The sequence below is a fragment of the Brachyistius frenatus genome, unplaced genomic scaffold (assembly GCF_029030835.1).
Source record: "Brachyistius frenatus isolate BFR_SWC_R1_liver_20210118 unplaced genomic scaffold, ASM2903083v1 Contig_19, whole genome shotgun sequence".
Lineage (NCBI taxonomy): Eukaryota > Metazoa > Chordata > Actinopteri > Embiotocidae > Brachyistius > Brachyistius frenatus.
Window position 1 is genome coordinate 1,601,802 of NW_027210618.1, and position 25,856 is coordinate 1,627,657.

Sequence of the window (25,856 nt, forward strand, 5' to 3'; positions counted from 1 at the left end):
GACGGCCCAATGCGTGGTGCACACATTAATCATGACTAATTTAGAGAAAGGGGGAGGTAAAGTGTGCGAAGGTGGAGGGAGCAAAGGAGCTTGTGGTGATCTAATTGGGAGCTGGAGTGGGACAGGGACATTAAAGCTGTAAAATGACATCTATACTTCTTCTGTTTGTTATCCATGATAGAAATAGATGGGTGAGTGTCAGGATGGTGGGGGGAGGTGTAAACTGTGCAGTGGAAGTTCAGGAGGGCTGGGGGGAGGTTTGCAGTCGTGGATATCTTTATTGGGGAGCAGGGAGTGTTGGGTGTGACATTTGACTACAGCGTTATCCTGAGTGGGATTAGACCCCACTGTATCAGTGTATTTGTCTTTTTTTTTTTTTTTTTTTTTTACCATGATCCTTTATGCTGCATGCATGCTAGTCCCCCTCGTCTGTCTGTTTGCTTGTCTGGCACTAAGCTGGGGGTAATACCATGGACAAAAGGCTAAATAAATAGCATGTTGTGGTATGCAGATGCCTCCTGTTGCATGCAATTACACATGGGACAAATGCCTATGATACTGCAGCGTCTTTCTAACAATGGGCTCTATGAGCTGCTCTGTACTTCATGCTGAAATGTGTAAATAACAAGTCTGTCTATTTTCTCACTTTGCAGAATTTTGAAATTTTGCCGTGCATGTTTTTAAATTGGTAAAGATATATATATATATATTTTTTTTATTTTGCTTGTGTTTTGTCTATTTGCAGGTATTTTCTTAAGTTGCAGTGTTGTGCTCTCATGGCATAATAGGATTCTAGTATTAAAAGATGTTAGTAACCCCATTACTGTGTATTGTAATTATTTAATTGGCTGGATTGACTCGTTTTCTTTTCGCCATAATTTTGGTGTATTAGCCAAGTTGGATGATAACATCAAAGTTGAAACTCATTTTTAAAAGTAGAAAATCTGCATTTTGATTTTGATAATTAAATAACTTTTCTGATTTTGATTGTATTTTTTTTTATCGCTTGAGAATTTGCAGAGCAGTTGATAAACTGAGAAAACAAATGTGTCTCATTGGTGTATTATGAAAATGACCAATGAAATCAATGAAATAATTTTTTTATTTTTTTATTTTATAAGATTTGGGACAACACCTTATTTAGGACATTGCTGGAAACACTTTTAAGACTTTGTTATAACCTGTTTCAGTTACAAATCAGAGTACATTTCTTAAATTAATTTATCTTTTCCTTTGCCCAAATCTGAGCAAATCTGTCTATCCTTCTGTCTTTCACCCATTTTGTTGGTATCTGAAAACAGGACTCATTGTTGTACATATTTAATGAGTGTTTAGTTGGAGCACATTTTTCCCTCCACAGTCATATAGTCCTCTTGTCAGAATATCTCTGAAACAGCCTGTGTGTATATGAAGCAGTGAGGTCGGTCATTTTCTCTGGTCTTATTATCCTGCTGTTTTCTGGGACAGAAGGGAGGAGCGCCAGCGGTGGCTGCCGTCCTCCTCATATGTCACTGTCACATGTTGAGAAATAGGTGTAAACAATAAACATTTTAACCTTGGCAGCGGTGTGTGACAACTGGGAATATATATCAGGTATATTATATTAGAGACGTGTGAAAGTGTGTGTATGGGAAAGATGAGGAGGGGTGCTGCTGCAGGACATTGTCTGTGCATGTTTGTTTTTGTGTGTTATACCGCATTACTATACCATGCCGTTTAGTGTTGTCTCCTCCTTCTGCTAAATAATAGTAATTAATAGCTCAGGTAAATTTTAGTTTCATTGGTTGAAAGCTTTGCATGTTGTTGTTGCATTAATTGTTGTGTATTTTTAGGTCATGTGTGTGTGTGTGTGTGTGTGTGTGTGTGTGTGTCCACATGTGTAAAGATGAAAATATTCAGGGTACCTTTAAATTAATATTTTACAAGCATTCAGTATCCAGGCTGTGAGTCATCCCCCTTCTTTGATTGTATTACGTATGAGATATGATGTTTACATGGACTCTGGTGAAAGCTGGTTACTCATTTCCATTTTTATAAGATTGTAATATTATGCACATTTCTCATTGCCTTTGTTTCACGTGTGTCTTGAACTTTTGTACCTACTGACTTAACAGCTGAGGTCGAAATCACTTTGATCTCTGACTTCTTCGACTCTGCTGCAGCTTTGCTGGATTTAGCTTCTCCATCTTATTACCAGTAATGGATGATGCAAGCGGCAATATTTATCCGCTGCATTAGCTGTGTGTGTAGTCATCAACGGGACTTGAGTCTAACATGCACCAGTGAACATCTCTAGATTTTTACATATCCTTAATATAATACCCATGGTTTTCATATCAGAATTTTCAGGACAATCTCAGCTATCTCTGTAATTAAGTACCCATTTGACCTAGGGCAATGTGTAAAGAGGTAATTTGACCCAAATGCTGAAAAGTTGAAATTTCGATTTGAGAAACTGTTCAAATCTCTAGTGAAAATATCCCTTTTTACTCATGTGGACAAATTGTTTGAATAGTTAAAATTACTTTATCTAAGTCTTTGGTTTACAAAAGTAGTGGAGCATATGGAAAGAAAAGTAGATAAAGAAGTATCTTTTTCTACTTTTGTAGATAATAGAGTTTTCTGTCTCTATTTTCACCAAATATTAGAGACTGAAATAAAATGGGACTGAACAATGACTTCATACTTCACATCAAGTTTTAAGGGTTGTGTGAAATGAATAATGAGCATTACAACAGTTTTTTTTTTTTTCAAATCAAATAATTACTATCACACCGAATAAAGATATTTACAATGCATCATCACTGTTTTCAACTGTCCACTGCTGCTGGACAGATGCTGAATGTGTTTAACTGCAAAGTACATTGACAGAAAATTCTCACTCCCTTTCTCTTTTCCTATTCCAGATCCCCCACACACAACAATTCAAACACCTGAGACTCTGAAGGTCCACCATTCTCTTTGCTACTTTCCAAAACTACTGCAGAAACCTTAGCAGCTATAAACTTCTTAGCCATTCTTCTCTGATGCTGACTGAATGAAAAGTCACCAGTTTGCAAAGGGATGTGTGAGACTTTATGGATTTCCTGTGTGTCCATTTGTTAGTTACACACTGTATGTAAATGGTCAATTACGCACGGTGAGACGCAGTTGAAATGCCGTCTAACTCTCTTCTAAGCCTCCTAGCACAGGTTGTGAGTGTCGTACGACCTCACCATTTTATGAAACAGGAAACAGAGACTCTCCAGATTCTGGCAAGATTTAAACCACATTTCTGAGCTGTACTACCACTGAGATATTTATAGAAACATCACGTTTGATACGTGGGTGTGTTCATGGATTATCTTGTCTTACTGGAGCAAAACATACTCAGGATACTTCAAAACGCTCAAGTAACTGTAATTATGAATTTTGGTAGCAAAGCAGGAAGTCGGCTGACATTATTTCATACCAACAAATTTGATCGATGGGGCAACAAAACATGAACCTTATACAGAAGCGTTGTAGCATTGTCACATGTTATGCCTCATTATGTGTTGTTCAATAAACACATTTTGTCTTTTAATTTGTAGGACTTGTTGGAAATGTTAGTGTGCATGCACACTATAGGGAAGGTACATGGAGACCCATTTCAGACCTTTCTGTCCTAATGGAAGGACCCGATACGGTGCTGTCCATGATATTGCCCAATGATACCGACTCCCAATCCTGAGCCAGGGGAATGATAAGGACTAAAGGACTCAATCTCTAGCCAGTTTAATACAATACGTAGGTGATTCAGCGCTGAGTGACGAATTGAGATTGAAGTATTAAGTTGCCTTGGGAGAGGTTATAGTGATAGTGAAGAGAGTCTGTTTTGACAGCTTTATGCTCCCTGGTAAGCAGTGCTGCTCACCGTTGTATACTGTAAATACAACGTTAGGTACTGTAGTGCACAGGGAGGAGACAGGCAATGCATTTCAATGTGCAGCCAGCCAAGGTCGCAATTAATGTTTTGAATGAGTCCAGCCTTTACAGGGCATGAGAGGTCACCCGGTTATGACAGTCACTAAATCACTGGCTGTCTGACAAAGAAAACAAGTTTATAAAATCCAGCATGAAGGTATACGTCCAAGTGGACAGTGAAAAACTTAATAGAAATGAGGGTATTTGATGAGTCAGGGTAGTGAAAACTCCCTCAGCATGCTGTTTTATAACCTCAATCATCAGAGCTCCCATGGGCCTTGGAAATCCTTTACTTGGAACTTTGATAAAAATATAATTATAACGTAAAAAAAAAAAAAAAGTTCACTTTAAATTGGGGACTCTTTATAGGAAGAACGTGTTTGCTTTATAGTAGAGTATGACATTGCAAAAAGGGTTTGGGCACAATGCTGCTGTGTGGATTGTTGATGAAATGGGAAAATTGTACCTTTATAGGACCTTTACAGGGACCCTCCATCACTAAGAGTCTCCTTTCATGGTAAAAACATGTGGTTTCATGTGGCTATGGTAGTTACACATCTAAAGGAGTTTTCTTCTTAAGAATACATTTATCTCTGGCTTGGACCAAACACTATGAATTTAATGTTTGTGTGATACTAACATCATGATGTCACGACAAATGTCTATAAAACATCATACAAAACTAATATCGTGTCAAATAATTAATCAATCAATTGTTCAAGCTTCCTTTAATGCAAAATAGCAAAACATTTGCTGGTTCCACCTTATTAAATGTGAATATTTGTTTTTTTGTTTTGTTTTTTTGCAGTACTGCAAAGTGAATATCAAAGGGTTGGTCAATCAAAGTGAATTTAAGATATAAGTGTCAGCTTAGAGAAATTGTAACAATGCCTTTTTATTTATTGCTACACTTTATTAAAAAGCTGTGATTATAACCATCATGTAGCATCTCATTGTTTCTACTGAAAGTCAGTAAACCATAATATTTAAATAAATCCAGCTCTATTATAACATGATGTAGACCAATATTGAATATTCATAACATAATCACAGAGGGGAAAAAAACAAGTGCACAGGTTATCCATTTTATGTTGAAAAAAGCACAAGTTTGACTGAGGTCAATAGATACGGCAGAATTGTGGTGTGATCATTAGCAGTGAGAGCTGAACATACCAAGAAATTGATCTTTAGAAACTCAAACTTTATAAGTTTATTTCTGAACAATTTCAAAAACATCACACTGACTGCTTAGCACCAAAGAAAAAACAATGTTGGTGCAGACGACCATGTTAATGCAACAGTTAAAATGTTTTACTGGCTAAAGTCAAACAGGGGTAACGTCCAAACTCATAATTCTATAACTCCGTACCCTTTGTAGCAAGAAATTGTAATTTCTCGGATGTGATAGAACAAGACAAGCTGGAAAGGCATTGAAATGCCCTTGAATATTATGTCTGAACAAGTGTGGGAAACCTGATAACATTCCACAGAGGGTCAAAGCTGGCCGAGCCAGCCGTGCTGGCACCGACATCGCAACTGGCTCTGCGATTAAGCCACGGGAGCCATTTTAGGGTTGATTATTCATGGTGCTACTGTACTGATGTTCCACTACACTGAATTCTCTCATTAGGTCATCCGGCTCTAAAGGCCATTAAATTTTCAGTCAGCATGAATAAGTCAGAGAGTTCTGCCTCTGATCATACAGTGCGAAGAGTCCCCAAACTCATCATAGGTGCTCTGCAAGAGGAAAAAAAAACTCTCTTTCGGTGGAGGGGTAACATTTGCTCAATTAAATATGTGAGAAGGGCAGGGGTTGGCAGCAGGGTTGTTTTTTAGATTTAAAGCCTCGCGTGTGGTGCCAGACAGCATTTGCAGAAGTATCGATTAGAATTTTGCGGTGGGTAAATGACTCCTAAAGGGATCCCCTTGGTAACTGCAGCCTTGCCAAGCCACCGACTGTCTTACCGACTTAATGCACATATAAATCGCCATTCCAATCAAGGCCGTTTTATTTGCGGGTTTAAGTGAGGCAATACGTCACCTGCAGTGCTGCACATTTTCGTCAATAAAATCCTGTCAGATCCCTTAAATGCATGCTGCATTGATGACACATGAGTTATGCTTGTTTCTCCCAGGGAAGAATATTTCCTGCACTGTTGCAGGAAGCAGGTAGTTGAAAACATTTTGGGTCACTGACCTGCCACAATTAATCATGATTGTACTTGCTGATGCTTTTCAGATCTGGACTCGCACAATGTGAAAAGACTTTAGCAATTAGCATTAATTAGAAATGAACACCTATTCAATCGGCTGCGGTAACTAATAGCTTGAACGACTGCTTTGTTTAGACTTGTGTGACAGTGACTCATTTACAAAGTGAACAGCACGCCAAGTGGAACTTTCACTGAAAGATGAAAATGAAAATCATGGGGAAACCTCTGTACTGGAAATAAACTATGCACCAGTAATGTTGCAGGCAACATTTTCTCGTTCCTTCTGTGCAACAGAAAACATTGTTATTGGTTTTTACTTGTGGCCAGAAAATGACCGGAGAAAACAAAGACAAATGGAACCATTGACTTCAAATATGACCCTTTGAAAGCACAGCCAGAGCCCTCTCCATCGCCATCTATTATATTCATGAGTGTGACCTGTTGGAGGTGAGACGGGGCTGGAGGGGGAAGTGATGGGCGCCCACCTGCTCCACCCGGCTTCTAAGACATTGGCTGCCAGGAGATCAAACAGGCCTCCTCGCTCCCCTCTGTTCTCCTCCTCTCTCTGGCAAGTCTCATAGAGGAGGCGACTGACCCACTTTTCCTCCCTCCCTGTGCTATTACCTGGAGAAAATGGAGTGATGTGGTGTGTGTGTGTGTGTGTGTGTGTGTGTGTGTGTGTGTGTGTGTGTGTGTGTGTGTGTGTGTGTGTGTGTGTGTGTGTGTGTGGGGGGGGGGAGTTGCGGTGCCGAACAAAAGCTTGTCATCTTCTCCTACTGTACAGAGATGAATAGCGTAACTAGGACTCCAAAGAAAGCATGTCATTTCTTATCAGATACAATGCGAGATTGTTTCTCTAATGGTGTGTCGCGGCCTACTCTTATGTTTTGCTCCTGTGCTGCTGCATGTGTTAACTGAGCTCACTCAAATCCGGTAGTTAATGGGAGGGACCACATCGGGATGACACTGATTTTGACACACAAACTGATTTGTAGTCAACGAGACACCAGACAAATTTGCTAAACAAATGGATAATTTGCCAAACACTGCAGGACCAAATAAAAGTGGCAATGCTGCAGAAATTCCATTGCACTGGCGTAAATTGTTTTCAATCCTGAGGGCTTTAAGGAAGGTAGAGCCACCACTCATTGTTTTCACAGGATTAGATTGATATTGATTGACTCTGCGTCATGATACTTAGCGACAGTGACCATTTTCTCCTTTTCCCTCTTGGCTATTTTTGTCAGTCATTTTGCCTCCTTCCTTTCTGCTTTCCTTCACTACTTTCATAACATATACGATATTTTTGATGTCCTTTTCACTGTTGGTCTTCTTCCCTTGCAGGCCTCACATGGTGACAGAATACATGGGCATCAGGAATGAGAGTTTTATGAAGATTGCTGCAGTGGGGACATGGATGGGAGATTTTGTAACTGCTTGGATGGTGAGAATCTAACACTTGTGTGCACTTTATATTTGATAAGTTGCATTTCTGAAAGTGAAAAACAGACATTCAAATTTTAACTCTGCAGTATAAGGATAACATTCTGCACATCCCATACCCCTTCGCCCGACCCTTGTAGAAGGACACATGGAGAGAGCAAACCTGAGTCAAGGCCAATAGTCCACTCTTCTATGATATTTAAATCTGCATCCACAAGTAATATATGTCTGCATATGTTTACAAAACTCGTACATTATGTCAAAATACACTTGCCTCGCATCTCAGCTGCTGTACTGGTTCTGGTTCTCAACTATGAAACCACTGTCCCCTAGTGCTCCATAACGACTACTTACTATATAGAGTTTGAGCCATAACATGTGTATCCCTGTGGATTACTGATACCTGTGAATGTGGATTGTGACACGGAGTCATATTTTTTCTAGCATGGCCTATGTTTTATCGCTATTGAACTTTACTGCCATACTGGATTTTAAGATGTTTAGCAAAAGTAATTCATACATCTGCTCCAAAATTTAAAGGGTTCCTTCTTGACCCATGCTACACCCTTCATGAAATTTGGGCCGGTAGTTTTTCTCTGATCCTGCTGACAAACAAACAAACACACTGCACCGGGAACCTAATCTCCTTGGCAGAGGCAGAAATCTATTTCACCATGCTAGCAGCATGATATGGTTAATGACAAATTTATGGTCTCCGTAGGGCAAATCCAAACACTTTATTTAGTGCCAACAGGACAAAGGTTTCTCTTTTTATAACTCCAATATATCTGACTTGGTGCACAATAATGTGGAAGTACCTGAAAAAGTAAACCTACATGGATGCCCATCAACCACATTTAATGGATATGTTGTATTTAACCCACATTTGACCAACTGCAATCATATAGCCATCTTGACTGTCTCCACATCAGACTTCTGAATTAACTAGTTTGTAACAATGCCAAACTTCAAATACTTTGCCCCACTGATGGTACAAAATAGAGGAATAGCATTTATTGATCCACTCTGCAATAAGCCTTGCAGGGCTGCAAGTCTAGCTACTTTTACCCATGTATTTAGTTCAAGTCCTCAGTTTATCAAAACCGTATTTATGACCACATGGAATCAAGATACATGGTGAAGCCATTCTTCACACACTCATCTAGTTTCTAGGTCAAGTGTATCCTCCCATTATAAGGCACACAGTTACAGTACAGCCTTTCACACTAATTCAGTTCAACCTGCTACCAAATCCTCAGAGTAACATGCAGCTGTGATCTAAGGAGGGTCAGAGGAAACAATAGGTGCACAGGGAGGGATACAGTATATTGGAGGAGAAACCTACATCTGTTCATTTGTCAACATAAAAAGAGGAGGAGAGCTCCAGCGGGAGTGGACTACCTGTGGTGGGAGGAGTGGGGCTCTGACACCGGCATGCAGACAGCTGAGACAACCTGACAAGCTCCCTCACCGGCCACATTAGTATTCCACAGTACATACTGCAGAGAAAGAGAGAGCGGGTGGAAGGAGAGACAGAAGAATAGTATGATGAGGAGCAGGAGGAGGAGGAGGAGGAAAAGGAGGAGGAGGGAGGTGAGAAGTAAGAAACAGAGGTGAAGGGGAAAGGGAAATGTACAAGTCTGGTCGGAAGAGAGCCGGGGGAAGCAGTGAATGAGAAGGTGAAACAGGGAGACAGAGATGTGTGTGTGTGTGTGTGTGTGTGTGTGTGTGTGTGTGTGTGTGTGTGTGTGTGTGTGTGTGTGTGTGTGTGTGTGTGTGTGTGTGTGTGTGTGTGTGTGTGTGTGTGTGTGTGAGAGTGAGAGAAAAAGTTAGCCAAGGCAAAGTGCTGATTCTAGAAATCACTCACAGGACTTTTTTTTACATTCGATTAATTCAACAAGGCACTTTGAAGATGACCTCTGTGTCTCCTCCGCATAGCAGATTTGCCGCGTGTCTTCACTCGATGACTGGACAGGAAGTGTCTGTTTTTGAAATGCTGCAACGCCAGACACATCTCATAGATTCCCCATTTCAATTCCTTTTTCCAGCACAAGCTACACTATCTGCAGTGAGGCGCTTTATTGACGGACTGACCTTGCCTCTGCAGCGGCTCCAGATAAAGAATATAGTGGGAATTTTTATACTCGTGTGTAAAATGCTCTCTGACGCAACTTTGCATGCATGTAAGAAAATCTCCCACAGATTTGACTTTTAATGACATTAAAGATGACAGTGTGAAAATATTACCCGCAACTGGTACAAACACAGCATTAATAATGAAACAAACCAATATGTTTGAAGGTAATCACATCCTTATTATTATTTCATCACAGATGAAGTGTTATTCAGCATGAATTATTCACCATTTCAAATGAAATACCCGTAGAGTCACGTGTTTGTAACGCTGTGTAATGCAGCACTATTTATTATTTAACAGTGGTTAGCATGTGTATCATTTAAATGTAACAATGAACCTGGAGGTGGGATAAGGAATTCTAGTAGATGAACATTGTCATGTAGGAAATGCTAATTATTTGTTTGTCCACTTGTTGGTGGATTTCTGCACATGAAGTATGTCGACGTATATGTTGAGCACATAATTCCAAAACTATGGGCACTGAGAAGCCACTTAAACTTATTTCAGGATCTGATCGCAGGGATTTGCTTCCATTGGTAGATTGAATGAGATCAGAGAATTGTTGTTCGGTGACGAGAAACAGCTCACAGTTTAAAGTCAAGTTTCTCCCTGCTCTGTTTGATGGGGTTCACAGCCAATCAGGTTCTTCCACACCAAAATAAAACCAAACATTTTCATCGGATTCCCCATATTTTTTGGGGGGGGGGGTTAAACCTCTGTTGTCTAAAACACAATTTCATCATATAGCTTTGAGATTTCCATCAAAGGAATATTGAAGGAAGTGCACTTTTTGCTTCCTTGCCGAGTGAGATAAGAAGAGTGATGCCACTCTTGTGTTTGTCCAATAGCCTAAAGTAAAGCTACATAGGAGGAGGTTAGCTTAGCTTAGCACGAAGCCTGAATGCATTGGGAAATAGTTAGCTTAGCTCTTTCAAAGGTTTAAAAAAAAAAAAAAGATTTTCCCACTAATAACAGCCCCTCTGAAGTTCACAAATTAATAAATTCATTTTATTTTTTGAATTCGTACAATTCCTAAAACCAAAGATACTTTAAATGGCCATGAAATATTCAAGAATAAGCCCATAAAAACCACACCATGTCATTTTTACACTTTTTTGTTGTTGTAAAAGCCCAATGTAATGTGTTAATTATTGAGCTTTACAGATGCTGGAAGCAGTATTTTGCCAGGCTCGCTATTTCCTCCTTGACTCTATTCTTTCTGCTAAGCGAACCTAGCTCTTTCCCCCTTTATCGTCGTCAGTGTTCATCTTCTTAAGGAAATAAACAATTATATTTGGGTTGTGCTTTCCACAGGTGACCGACATGATGCTCCAGGACCAGAACTACCCAGACTGGGGAAAAGCTGCCAGAAAGTTCTGGAAACGAGGCAACAACAGAATTGTCCTCTTCTGGTATGTCTTTTAATTACACTGAAGATAATGTCTGTGAAACCATGTCTATCTTTGGCAGCATACAATTTTTCAGACCAATTTCTCTTCTATCTTGCTAAAATGCATTATATATATTCGTATGATGTTCTATAGATTTGTGTGTGTGTGTGTGTGTGTGTGTGTGTGTGCATATGTGTGTGTTATGTGGTCTCTCCAGCCCGTTGCAGGGTTACACGCAGTCAATAGCCGTGTTAATCTTCCCTCACTCAGTGTCAGCACCTTTAATTAGAAGAACAGGGGGGAAATCAATGGACACTGCAAGGTCGCGGGGCGAGCTGTGGCCCTGCCTTTTACTTACTCGTACCACAAGCTGTGACCCTGAAATAACTGCTAAACAAATGCTGCAAACCATGTCTGATATGCCTATTACTCGACAGCCAAGTAGAACCACTCCCTGTTCAGATGTATTACATCAGCAGCGCGCGGTCCCAGCGGTGTTCATTCACCAAAGTGGCTCAGTGCTGTCAGTCAGATACGGTGATGTAATTGTCATTCAAATACGACATGCGAACGCCTTCCCCTGTGGTTCATTGTAGGGTCATAGTGAGGGGTGAAGGACCGATGAAGAAACAGCCTGACATGTGTTTGATACGTACACATGGACAGCTCAAGACATCACTTCAAAGAGAGTGTGGAGGGTGTTTAACTTTTCCTTTGGCGGGATTGATTCACCTGCGATTAGAATGCAAGCCAACGATTTGTTCTGTGACTTTTCTGCAGCCCTTCATTTTATCCGCTTCGCACTATCACAATCAATGCCAGATTTGACGAGCCATCGTTTGAAATTCAGAGCTTCAAATGTGATTGATAAAATGCGCTGCTGGGTACGTCTTGTCAATATGCGCCGATGGGGCCGTGGCGAAATTGTAAAGAGCTGTGCCAAAAATTCGGCCATGCTGAGGAAAAAGAATCCCACTGTGGAATAATAAAAACCCTCAAAATATATCTCCCAAACAGTTGAAATGGGATATGAGCTGGCAGTCACTATCTGCAGTGCAGCCAACCGACGTGTGCACACAACAGCACAATAATCGCCGGGTGACATTGAGACAAAATACACAGTGGAGAATAATACTAAATGACTGCGCCTTTCTTCACATGGCTGAGAAATTTTCCAGCAAACACTGACTGCAGAATTGCAGCAATGTGACACCAACAAAATTCTGAGTCTGCAAGAATAAAAGAAATTCAGAAGGTAAATTTTATATTTTGACTAATGTTAAATATGTAAATACATGAATAAATGTCTGCAGCAGAGTTAAATTAAATTAAATTGTCTCTACATCCACAGACAGACACAGTTTTCGTCTGAGCGCATTCATCTTCCTGTGAGCCATTTATCAAACTTTAGTAAAAAAAGTGTTGTTCAACACATTATTAATTCCATGGTTTAGAAATTATCTTTAAATGTTTGTTGGTCTATTAAATGTTCATTATTCATAGATTTCTCCTTTCTTTCCCACCTTTTTTTTCCCCTTCTATCTCCTTTCCATCTTTATTTTTCCTTTCTTACCTTTATTTTTCCTTCCTGTTCCTGTTCTCCCTTTTCTTTTATCCCTCCTTTCTTTATTTTTCTTCCTCTTCCTCTCCTCTCCTCTCCTCTCCTCTCCTCTCCTCTCCTCTCCTCTCCTCTCCTCTCCTCTCCTCTCCTCTCCTCTCCTCTCCTCTCCTCTCCACCTCCTCCTTTTCCTCCTCCTCTCTCCTGCAGGTCAGTGCTCTTCTCTCTGACATCGCTGGTGGTTCTGGTCATCAGTACCGACTGGATCAGCTGGGACAACCTGAACCGAGGCTTCCTGCCCAGCGATGAGGTCTCCAGAGCCTTCCTCGCCTCCTTTATCTTGGTCTTCGACCTTCTCATTGTCATGCAGGTAGACTGCTCCCTTGTGGCCAATTAAAGGGAAAAAAAGGGGGATGGGGGGAGGGGGGGGGACGTCTCTTGGCTTACTCTGCTACCCATCTTGCCACCCCCCCCCCCATCCCCATCCCACTTCCCCTATTCATCAATGGGGCACTGCGGCACAGAGCAGCGAGAGGGGTGTTTGATATCACTCTCAGTTGGCACAGACACAAACGCACACACACACAAACACATACACCCACACACACATATATATATATATATATATATATATATATACAGAGCAAGAGTATATATATATATATATAGATATATAAACTGTTGTTTACTCTTTTACATCTCTTATCCTTCAGTCTCTCCATCCCTCTCTTCCCAGACCTCAGCCATGAACTCACCCTCTCCTCCCCTATGAGCTTCGTTTATTTCCTTTAATGATGACTCACAAAATTGGAGTTTTTCTCTCACTCCCCTCCTCCCCCCCTCCCCACCTACCCAATGTCCTCCCTCCCACAGGAGAGTGTACATCAATAATGCCTGTGTCAGTGGTCATGAATATGCAAATGTGTTTGTCTGGGAAAAATAAACCACATAACTTTGTGCTGAGGAAAATATGTTTTTTTTAGGTTTTTTTCGTTTGAGCCAGAGCCACAGGTCAATCATGTGGTTTGACTGCGAGCTTAATTCCACACAGTTCCTTCAAATGCCTAATGAAGGCATTTCACCAGGCCTTATTAGCCGGTATTAGAGGACACGCTCCGAAACCAATATTTGGTATCACCTAAATATACGGTTCTACTCTGTTTATTACGCTAATTACAAAGAGCCAATTGCATTAGAGGACATCTTGGACGGTTACAATTATACCACTCCACAGCAGCCTAACGAGGAGAGCATTATAATTCCCATGGTAATATGTATTAGAACAACTCTACTCAAAGTGATGTTTAGACTTAGTTGTTGAAACAATTCATTATTTCAAGGAAGTCTTCTGGCCTGTAATTACTGCACACTGTGGTCTTTTTCTCATTTCCACAATTATTGTGATTATGCAGATACATAGAACGAGCTCGGCTTTCACTAAGTAAGCGTTTCCTCACAAAGATGCTGGCGTCCTGCTAAGGCCAGCTTTTCCAGCTTCTCATCTGCATCACTTCCTGTTTCTAGTCACGGACCTCATGTGGAATGAATTACCTATTTTGACATCTCCGTTTGACTCCCCAAGCCGGTCTGGACCCGCGACACTCTCTCCGTTACCCGGCGGTACATCATTCCCCACTCGCCGTGATTTGTTTACGAAGGGCCCTTCTCATTTTCTGCCCAGTGTACAGCAAGCACATTTACTACAGTTATTTATGAGTTGAGTTACCGCATGCCGTTACAGGGCCCCATGCATCGGCAGCTGTCACTACGTTCCACCAGTCAATAAAAATTCAGCCGCCACAGCCCTCCCAACAGCTTCATTCACCTCCATCTTGGAACAGCGCCACAGTTAATCTCACACCTCCATGAGAAAAGATGGGTGGTGTTGTTCTCAAACTAATTAATGCCCCAATTAATGACCTATCTGGATTTGCCTCCAGGCAGTGTTTTACTCTTTTTTTCTTTATAGTTTTGTGTTTAATTGTGCTGTTTCTCTGCATTTTTACAAGCTGAATGCCAGACATCTTTGTCCTCTGTGTATATGCACATACACATTTGGAAGATATGCTGATAGACCCTTGCAGTTTAGGCGTCCTGTATTTGTCATAGATGCTCATTATTTTGTGGGAGGGAGGTTTAAATGCCATGCCTGTTAGTGCTACAGACACTGCAGCCATGGAAGACGCACTTAATTACTATCTAAGGGGCTATCATCAAGCTCTTATGCTCCTCAGATATTGGCACAGAAGACACTGGACCACATGACAATATAGTGAACTCAGACATGCAGTAATGTCATGCAGCAACACACTCTGCGCAAATAACATGAATCAAAGGGAAACCTAGCTGATCTAAAATTATGTGTTGTTTTTTTCTCTAGTAGTGATGACAAAAGCTAATTTGTGAGATGATTAAAACACCGCAGTAGAAAGAAACGTTTTTAAAACATCTTAATTTTACTCTTCATCACTCTCTGTTTGGTTTTCATTAGATTCATCTGTTTTTATAGTTTGAACTACATGTTTTCATAATGCAAAGTAACTAATTACAGTTCCATAAGTTCACAGACATTTTTAGATACGCTAAGAAGACATCGTATAGAAGATCTACTGTAAAATAAAGCATCAACGACATTTATGTTCAATTACAGGCGTTGGCTTTTTCACTAAAGGAACCATCTCTAGTACCTGCCCTCACTGAAAAAAAACCATGTTTTTCACATGGGAACCCTCCTGTGATCACATATATGACACATTTACCACATGTTGCAACATATAACATGAGGAAAACATGTGAAAAAGTTTTTCACATGGAAATCTACATGGACTTAACACACTGCACCATGAAAATGACCATGGGCCATGGGAAAAATACATGTTTCACATGTGCACAATCACGTGTATGTGGTCACATGAGTTTTGGCACATGTGAAATTCATGTGGTTTTTCTGTAAGGGAGATGTTACAAAGTTACTCCTGACTGCACAAACAAGCTACAAACAGTACATTTTTGACATTTTCTTACGATATTTATGTACATCATCTACCTGTCCGGTGTAGGATTAATTTCAAAATGTTACTGTTTGTATGTAAATGATTAAGCGTGCCAATCTGTCCGACCTGTTGCAGCCCTATACCTCATGCTGCTCACTCAGGTCTTCTGACCAGCTGCTCTAGTTGTTCCTACATCTAAACTGACCGGGCCTTGAGGTCCTCAGCCTATATACCAGTGTTCAAAACCTGTTTAAAAAACTATTTATTTTCACTGGGTTTTCCACATCAACCTCCCGTATTTACTGCTTCTATGTGCTTTGCATTGGCTTAATCTTGCCTTTGATTTTTTTATTCAATTGTTGTCGTTGCTTATTTCTTCTTATGATGAAGTCTATCTGACTGTTTTAGTTCTGTTTAATGATGTGCAGCACTTTGGTCAACCACTGTTGTGTTTGAATGTGCCATATAAATAAATCTGGCTTGACTTGTAATATATTAATCATATTATCTGTTCTCTGTATAAATAGTGACGACTCTTCTTTAAAAGCCACTAACCACCAAATATATCCACATACGAGTAAAACAAACAAACAAAAGCTAAGTGACACCACAGGGTACAGTATATGCAGCTTCTAAATGTCAGTTTGGGCTGCCTGTTGATATATTTTGACATGTTGAAATCCTAGCGCACAGGAGTGCACTCCACGAGCCTGTAAACACACAGGGTACTCTGGAGCTTACAACAGCTAGCACCATGTTTGACCTCCAGTCAGTGTATGAAGAGACTCCGCAGAGACTTAACATCAGCGAATATGAGAGACTTCGGTGAAGTGGGCAACATCCAATAAAGCAGAATACATGGCTGACATTTGTCATGTCAGTGTGTTATTTAAATGGGTTCAAATTCCATCAGCATCACAATTGCAAGCTAAATGTATATGACCTGGTGTGTGTGTGTGTGTGTGTGTGTGTGTGTGTGTGTGTGTGTGTGTGTGTGTGTGTGTGTGTGTGTGTGTGTGTGTGTGTGTGTGTGTGTGTGTGTGTGTGTGTGTGTGTGTGTGTGTTTCAGGACTGGGAGTTCCCCCACTTCATGGGTGACCTGGATATGAATCTACCCGGAATGTCAACAACGCACGTGAAGGTCAAGCTTCCTGTCTGCAAGCGTATCTTTAAAGAGGAGTACCACATTCATATCACAGGTACAGCCAGCCGCAGCTGCTGCTGCAGACAAAGAACAGGGTCATCTCACTGGTTCATGAGGAGTACCTCTATATTTTCGAAGTAGCTCTACACAGTCTTAAACTGATTAAGTGGCAGAAAGAAATAAAAAATATCCATGAGGGAGACATCACTTTGTCCTATTTTTGAATTGAATTGAGAATACCAAACCTGCTGTGGCTGCTCTAGTTTTCCTCGTTCGTCTCTGTGGGGAAGAGTTTGTTGGTAAAACCACAGTGACCATTTATAGTACATGTGTAGCTGATGGGGCGCGCAGGTGTCGGCGCCGCTTCGACCCTGTTCTTTGTGTTCCTCGCTGTAGTGCGAGACGCTTGTCTCATCATCTTTTACATCTCTGCGCCGTAATGTTCTCAGCTGACGAGTATATTTCCCATTTGAAACCGTCTTCTTGGTTTCTCCGTTTTGTGCCGCCGCGTGCACACGGCCACTCACAACCATCAAGAGAAGGCAAAACCAATGTTCCCGAGCTAAATGTTAAGCTGTTCAAACGCTCAGTGATTCACGAAAGGTTGTTAACCTTAATGCATCGCATATCCATCAAGCATTATGGAAATAGCTCTGGCGCTACGTGATTGGTTTTACTAAAAGCTTATTAACATCATATCTTAGAGAAAGGAAGGGAGCGGAGTCACATTTACCCGCGGAGACATCTGCCTGCGATCAGTCAACCTGGGGAGATGGCTGTCTTATGGTAATATAGTGATGTCGTTAGGAGATACTGTGGAAGAAGTAGCACCTGCAAATGGATCTCTCTGTCTGTATGCAAAGTGAGAGGGATTCCTGATAAATTAATGTGACAGCATATCTGTCTGGTGGACTCTGCCTTCTAAATCTTGTTTGGAAGAGGCTTGCTTAGTACATCAATCAGCATGTCTGGTAAATAATCTGTACACTGTAGTGTTTTGTTCCTTGCTTGGCTTCTAACCGAGGTCATGTATCTGTTTGCAGGTAAGTGGTTCAACTATGGAATCATCTTCCTCGTGCTGATTTTGGACCTGAACATGTGGAAGAACCAGATCTTCTACAAGCCCTACGAATACGGTCAGTATGTCGGGCCTGGTGAGAAGATCTTCACAGTGGAGGAGCCAGAGACACTCAGGTTTTTCAACCACAGCACGCTCACCTACGAGTGGCGCTCCACCAACATGGACCCCAGATACAACGTAACCTTCGTGGAGCAGGACATGTTCCTCCACAGCCGCTACGTCGGAGCCAGCCTGGATGTCAAATGCCTGGCCTTTATTCCCAGCCTGGCGGCGTTCGTCCTTTTCGGCTTCTTCATCTGGTTGTTCGGTCGATTTCAGGACAGCGAGACCTTCACGGAAAATCAAGATAAGACGTATGAGAGGATAAAGAGGAAGTCGCCGTCGGAGTACAGCAAGGAGATGGGCGTGACGCCGGAGGAGATGCACGTGACCACGAGCGGTAGTCTGAAACAGTCGGCAACGCCGATGCTTCTGTCGGTGGATGGGCCGCACTTTGGAGCAACACCCTCGACGAACTCGACTATTTCCATGGACACCCCAGAGACGCATCCGAGTATTGTGATTGACAGCGTGACGCAGGAGGAACCAGCAGTCTCTTTCGATGTCCACAAACTCTCTCCGTGACCTTGTGAATTTCTCTGAACTGTACAAGCAGACTGGTCGGAAGCAAGATGAGCTTAAGATGGAGTTTGTCAAGATCTCTGACTGTTTCTTCGGATAAGATCGAACAGGAACAGAAAGATGTTTAACACAACTATTCAAGCAAAGGACAAACTGATATATTCACCAAGCCAAGCCAAGCCTGATGGCTGTTGCATTCGTATTAATATATTTTTGTACAACAACCTTTTTAACAGCCTCTAAAAAGGCTCCAATTATGATGCACCGATTCTGATTACAAGCAGATCTTTTGAAACCGAATGCAAACTCTTAACTGACATGGTGCTCGCTTGCATTTTGCATTTTCATATTTCAATTTTGTCACGGTTAACTAAAGGGTGCCTGTATCAGAGGAGTGTTTCTACAGCTGTGACATTGTGGTCAGGTGGATTTTATTATATCACAGCAGTGTTACAGCAAAACAAGTGCCTTGATATTTCATATTTTCTGATACAGAAACGTATTCTAACAGCCTATACGAGTGTAGGCAACAATATGGAAGATGTCCTTCTTAAGATCTGCTATATTAATTTCTTATATATGTTTTCATAAATGGACAATTGTTACCTCATTGATCCTCAGACTTTATCACTTTAATTTATTCTCCTGTGACGTCACTCTTATTTAATTTTAAATGTATATTTCTGGCTGAAACGACATAACTATTAACATTCATGTATGGTGATGACCTGTTTATATCCCCCTCACTTGATTTAAGTTGCAGAAATAACATGAAATCAGCTGAGATCAAATAGCAAAGCAACAGGCCACCTCATGATTGTGCATGTGGCCGCTGCACCTTCACTGAATACCAACAGAGGCAGAAAGGTGGTTTTGCCCTTGGCATAAACATGCCATTGAAGTGCAGGGGTGGTTTCTTCTTCTCCAAAGCTCAGGGCTTCGTTATGTCTTGATAAACCTTCAAAGTTTCAGAAGCATTTCTGCAGGTAAATGCATGAAAAATATGTATTTGGAACTTATCCCAATGTAAGAAAAAAAAAATCCTCATATCAATCACAGTTGAAAGCTGCAGCATTTATCATTACACTGGCTTTAAAAGTGTCTTCATCCATATTTTCTTATGCTACGCAATTTCACTAACATACATATATTTGGTGGTTTTGGTCCAAAAAAAAGTGTGCAGTTTAATTTTTTTTTTCTGTGAAATGCAAGGGCCAACCAAATTGTATCTATATTATTAACTTTTTCATGCAGGTTTGTCAAAACTTCAGCTCAAAAGTGAAGGAGTACTTTACATATATTGGTGACCAAAGATGCCAAATGATATATTTTGAACAAATATTGTAATAATAATGTAATTTCAAAGGAATATATACTCTATATATACTCATGACAGACAATATGGAAGAATAACATGTGCTCCTGGATCACTCTGCATCAATGTACAATGCACTATAATATAATATAGTGTTGTCGGAAATGATTTCTATGACAAATAACAATATGTTTTGCTCTCTAACACCCAAATTCTGTCAAAATTAACATTATTTGCTTTGAAAATAAGCTGGTGTGTTTAACAGTGAAACATACAGCAGTGGTCTACCATCAGTAAGGAATATAGAGTCTGGAGTGAGCCACCAGAATAGAAGATCTGCTAAAACACTAAATAAGTCTATAGACTTATTTAGTGTTTAGCTATACCTAGTTTGGAAACTGTTATTATTTCAGAAGACATTTTAAACCAATTCATGCATTAATATGCTGAAAATAATAACAAAAGATTCAAAAGATTAATGATTCAGCATCCTTACAGTCTTTAAATGATTATTGAATGTTTAAATCAGAAAAATAATTCAAAACAGGCTTTAAAGGGTGACCAAATATTTTAATAACCATTTAGTGTTTTATTACTGCATTTATTTTTTACATTTAAATAATCCGTTTTTGATAGATTTACAGGGCCCAAGCCTATCAATGTATTCATTGAGTATAACAATGTAAAACTTGATAATGAATCTGGTGGCTCATTCTTTATAGTAGTTCCCTCTGTGTGTGTGTGTGTGTGTGTGTGTGTGTGTGTGTGTGTGTGTGTGTGTGTGTGTGTGTGTGTGTGTGTGTGTGTGTGTGTGTGTGTGTGTGTGTGTGTGTGTGTGATTGTGCATGCGTGTGTGCATGTGTGCATGCGTGCATGCATGTGTGGAGGCTTGAGGTGTTTAGGTGTTTGCCACTACACTTGCTTTCAACAAAGGCCATTCTATGAAGAGGTCACTTTATTTAGCATAATTGGTTTGCAGCTCCCGGTTCTGTAATTATCCTTTTTTTTTTTTTTTTACATTAAAGCTCTGTGAAAACATCAGATATTAGAGTTTCACCAAAGGGCAGAGCTTCTCTGGACATGAAGGGGCTCTAATATGTTTGTAATGTAGGTGCTGTGTTGAAGTTAAAAGTGAGGGCTTCGTCTTCGTTGTTCAGACTATTTTTCATTGTGTTGTGATGCAAAACTGACTCTTCCTCCACTTCCTGTGTTTTTAAAGTAGAGGAAGCCATTTTAGTTTTTGCCCTGTGTACTGTACATCTGTTAAAGCTTGTGTTACCAATAAATTAATATATTTCTTATATACTGTATTGCTGGATCACTGATTATTTTTTTTCATTCAATAGTATCTGAATCTTTCTGAACGATGTTGCTGATCTCGTAAACTTCTGGTTTACGTTTTTCTATATGCTTGAGAAGTCGTTGCCAAGCAACAGCACAGGTCAAGCTTCTTGCAGCTGCTGACCCAATTAATGTGGGCGACATGAGAAATAATGATACTATCTCTTCACGAAGACACTTGAATATGTAGCCTGCATACACATGACACACCGGTTCAGATTAGCATGAGTCCTGCTCGGGGCCCGTCCGCACTTTGATTTGTGCCAGTGGGAAACAATTTGGAATTTGTTACGTGTTTTGTTCCCCGGCGGGATTTGTTTATAGAACATGTCTGAGCGTAAATGAGTTATAGATTGGTTGGAAAATGTCTGCGGAAAGAAAACTGAACTCGTTGAAGAAAAGATTGGTTCCTAATATGGGGTTGGGAGCCCTCCAAGGGGTCGCAAGACAAATCCAAAGGGTCGAGAGATGACTGATAAGATACAAATGATGCTTTGTTATAGACAATTATGGTAATTTGTCTTTCATTTTTTTTGCCATGTAAGCGGCATGTCTCTGGATGACAAAGTCGGTTGGACCAATCAGGTGGTCCAGAAAAACCTTCTCAACAGCTATAGAATGGATGAATCCTCCTGACTTTAGTGATCCTCCTCATGTGCCATCATGAGATTCAAATTTTGGTTTGATTGAGTGGCACTTGTCCAAAATTAGACAGGAGTATGAGCCTCAGCTGTTTAGTGCTGATCAGCAAATGTTACCATGCTAATGCACTAAATTAATATGATGAACATGGTCGACATTACACCAGCTAAATATCAGCATATTGTTATTGTGGGCAGGCTGACTGAGGCATTGAGCCAAAAGCTCATCTGTGTCTGAATACAGCCTCACAGGGCTGCTTGCATCAGTCAATCAATGAAACTTTATTTTTATTGCACCTTGGAAATAAATCAAATGTAGGTCAACATGAATGACAAAACGTAGAGGGTTAAAAATGGATTTGAGTGAATGCACAGCAAAACAAAAAAGTTAATTGAATCATGCCACAATAAAAGAAAGCTGGTTAAGATGATAAAAGATTAACAATCATAGATAAGACTCGAGCATTATAAATAAACGTATTAAAGTAAAACAGTAAAAGTTACTAAAATGAAATAGAATACATAATGATCAGCGGAGAAATGTTTTTTTTGTTGGTTTTTTTTTAAGAAAAAAACAGTGACTAAACGTTAAGACAGAAGTTGGTTCATTTCAGGTTGAAATCCAAACACTGGTTTAAAGGAATATACAAACAGGAGTAGTGACAAATTTGTGAGCGTGATATCACAGGTTTCATCTCTGCAGCAGCCCATCATCAGTCAGCATGTATCCTGTGAAGTATAATTGCATCCTCAACACTGAGTCCTGCCTCCACCGCTCACTGTGAATTATTTCTAATAAGAATCCTGGGTAGATGCTGTTCATGGTAAATATGAAAATAAAAAACTGCTGTGTAAAAACAAACAGGTGTATGAATACCTGAGGTCTTATTGTTGCTTGTTGTTTGTCCGGGAAAATAAATTTCATAACCAGAGAGTATTAGCTGTTTGACTGAGGCCTCTTCCACATCTGCCATTGGGCTGAGAAATGAGATATTGATTTTTGGAGGACTATGCCGTAATTTAGAGAACACATCAAAACCGGGGTTTCAAAAATGTTTGTGGGGTTTTGGAGCCTAATGCCCATGTTGTGTTACCCGCGTATTGACTACATCCTTAATGCACTGGATGTATTTGAGTTGGTAGCATTCATGATCGATTGCATTCTGCTTTTTCATCAAATCTTTAAAACGCTCCTTTTTTTTCTTTTCACATCAGGGGTTGAAAGTTTCAGGAGGCACTCTTGAAACATTTCCCTTTATTTACTGTTTGCTCCATTCACATGTTGTCTACCAGATCAGAAAAGACAGAAGAACTGGTCCTGGGGGGGGGGGGGGGGAAAAATGAAGTGCTATTGTTGCACCTACAGCTAAATAAAAAACAGAGAAATCCCCCAGAGGGGACGAGGCATAGCTACAGATCAACTGGAATCTCCTCTACTGTCTTTGAGCTATCCTCCAATTAGATCAGTGTATCATGTCCTGGCATAGCCCATCACTCTGTGCTGACAGCTCCGTGACTCTCAGACACCCTGAGAAATTTATCAGTGCAGTCAGTCCCAGCCAGCTAGTCGGTTTCCCCTCAGATCTTTCACCGAGCACCGAGATGGTTTCCGTCCCCAGTGGCCACGAGGGAAACAGAATTCATCACCGATTCCTTCTGCGGGTTTCTGATATCTTACAGAGGAACATGTAGCCGGGGTAAATCTCTCACTACCTTTAACAACTCACTCGGAGGACTGACTCCCTAGGCATGGGTTTGTGATAATGATGTCTGCCTTAGTGTTTCTCTATGGAGGAATGAGATCAAATTTTATTCAAATTGTTCTTAAGTCAAACCAAATGAAGAGCGGCATGCTAAATATTAAGACTAACTGCTGCACTGCTGAAGACCTTTGCAGTGGAAAAACTCAAACAGCCAGTGACTGAATCCACTGATGAAAAAAAGTAATCTACTTTTTGCCATTAATTCTTGTGTTTATTTCACTGGAGTTTGATGTTACAGCACTGAAATGACATACAACATGACACTAAAAGAGACTGTACAGTATAAAAGTTATCTGCCAGTATTCAACACATTTTTCTTCAGTGATAAATTCTGTATTTGACTTTGTAAACCTTGTTGCAGGAGAAAATCCACACAATGGCCTGCAGCTAAGAAAACATGTAGTTTTATATAAATATTAAGATTTAATTTCCTAAGATGTCTGTGAAGCATTTACCTGTATTGTCCAGAGTTTTTTTTTTTTTTTTTTTACCAGCAGACCCTTTAAAATGACCAGTTTAGTGGGATGGCTCCGTATCGTACTGGAACCCAACTCTTCAGGGTTTACAGGCACTGCTCAGTCATGCCCAAGCATGACGATGATGCAGCTGTCTCCGTTTAAGAAACGTCTTCTATTCCTACCTAGACAGTACACCTCTCCATACATTTGAGAATATTAAGGTTAGTAACGGCTGAGGTTCTGACTTTATTGATGAATGTGAATTGCAGTCAGCGAGTAAAGATCCAAACTCCATCAATGTCAACTGCAACTGTGAAAATATTCATATACGTGCAGCATGACTAACTAATAAATCTAACAGCTCCAAATAAGGGCACATAATCAGCACACTCATAAACCCCATTTTCCTGTGCAGGAGTGCTTCGCTTCAACACAAAAAGTCGCAATCGTTATGATGTAACCATTTTCGGACCCACATTGATTGCAATGTGAGCGCAGGCCAGCAGGGAGATTGGAGACAATCATGGTGAGGTATGCCGCAAGCATATACTGTATTTGAAAGTGGACGTAGCTACAGGGTCTTAAAAGTGAGCCCAATGTGGAAGTGACTTAACCTGCAATACCACTGAGGGCCGTTAGGGCCTGGTTCCAAAAACGATCCAGCTCCATAGATGACCAATGAACTCCTCTCAATAAATACAAAGTCAATTCATTTTTTCCAAAATGGTGTGGTGGCGGTTCCTTATTAGTTTTCTGGTGGTCCATCTGAAAATAACCCTCTCTCTAATTAGAAAATAGGTCTTAAAAAGCGGTCTGTTATGGGGCGTGTCTATTTGATTGACAGGTCTGTGATGCAGTCAGGTTCTCGCTATCGGTGGGCGGAGCATAGTGTCCTTGGATTCCCAATCAGATGAAGTCAGATCCACCGCTCGCCCCCCTTCAGCTCGTCCAAATATGGTCACTTCTATCTCCAAAACAGCAAGATGGTGACGGCCAAAATATCAAATCCGAGGCTTCATAATGACAGTTTACAAACCAATGGGTGATGTGTCTCAGTTGGTTGCCCCTTGGTTGCAAGGCAACCAGGCCTCATGGGAGTATGCCCTGAGAAACCCAGCTGATGACCCCACTGAATCCACCAAAACCCGCCAAATAGAATTTGTTTCCACTTGTAATTTAGTCACAACTCTTTTAACGTGGGATTCATGACATTTGTTGAGAATTACTGCAATGTTTTGGAAAACAGACATCTAACGGAGGGAGTGCTGATGTATCCACTTTGAGCTGCATCCACAATGTCTGGAACTAAAAGCTATAGGCACTGTGGGGCTGTAGAGCATTTGTACTTGTGTGAATATCTGCTATCATACAGACAATTCAAACTAGCATCCTCTCTGTGTTTTGGCTGATACTCTATATGTTTGTCCATTCAATCAATCCTGTGCAAGCAGTGACAAACAAACACAGATTTTACGCTTTATAAAAGGGAACTATTCCACTTGCAAATGCTTTAAACTGTACGCGTCCATGTCATTTTCCTACACATAGTGGATAGATGAGCTCTCCAACTGCAAACATATGAATGCTTTTAAATAACTGCGTGCCTCTGCTCTCTCTTTGACAGAAAAATTGTTCTCCTTCAACAGTGCGGTGGATTTTGCAGACCAATTAGAGCTGTTTGAAGAGCATAAGATCAGTGAAAACGTAATGAAAAAAAAACTGTCGGCACAAAATGCTGCTAATGCGTTTTTATCAACTTAAAGTCTCTGCTCAAATCAAACTGACTTTTCTCTGCTGCCTTGCTTCAGCAGC

At 40.5% G+C, this 25,856-nt stretch overlaps 1 protein-coding gene across 2 annotated transcripts in view; it reads left to right on the forward strand.

The window, feature by feature from the left end:
- The window catches only part of tmem117 (transmembrane protein 117), a 41,637-nt gene extending 20,486 nt beyond the window's left edge, over positions 1-21,151 (forward strand). For both annotated transcript variants that reach the window (XM_069695266.1, XM_069695267.1), the window contains 5 exons: positions 7,503-7,602; positions 11,053-11,150; positions 12,898-13,057; positions 16,750-16,879; positions 17,868-21,151. In XM_069695266.1, coding sequence (XP_069551367.1) covers positions 7,503-7,602; positions 11,053-11,150; positions 12,898-13,057; positions 16,750-16,879; positions 17,868-18,529 — 1,150 coding nt within the window. In that variant the 3' untranslated portion in view covers positions 18,530-21,151. The remainder of the gene's footprint in view (positions 1-7,502; positions 7,603-11,052; positions 11,151-12,897; positions 13,058-16,749; positions 16,880-17,867) is intronic.
- Positions 21,152-25,856: the final 4,705 nt, after the last annotated feature.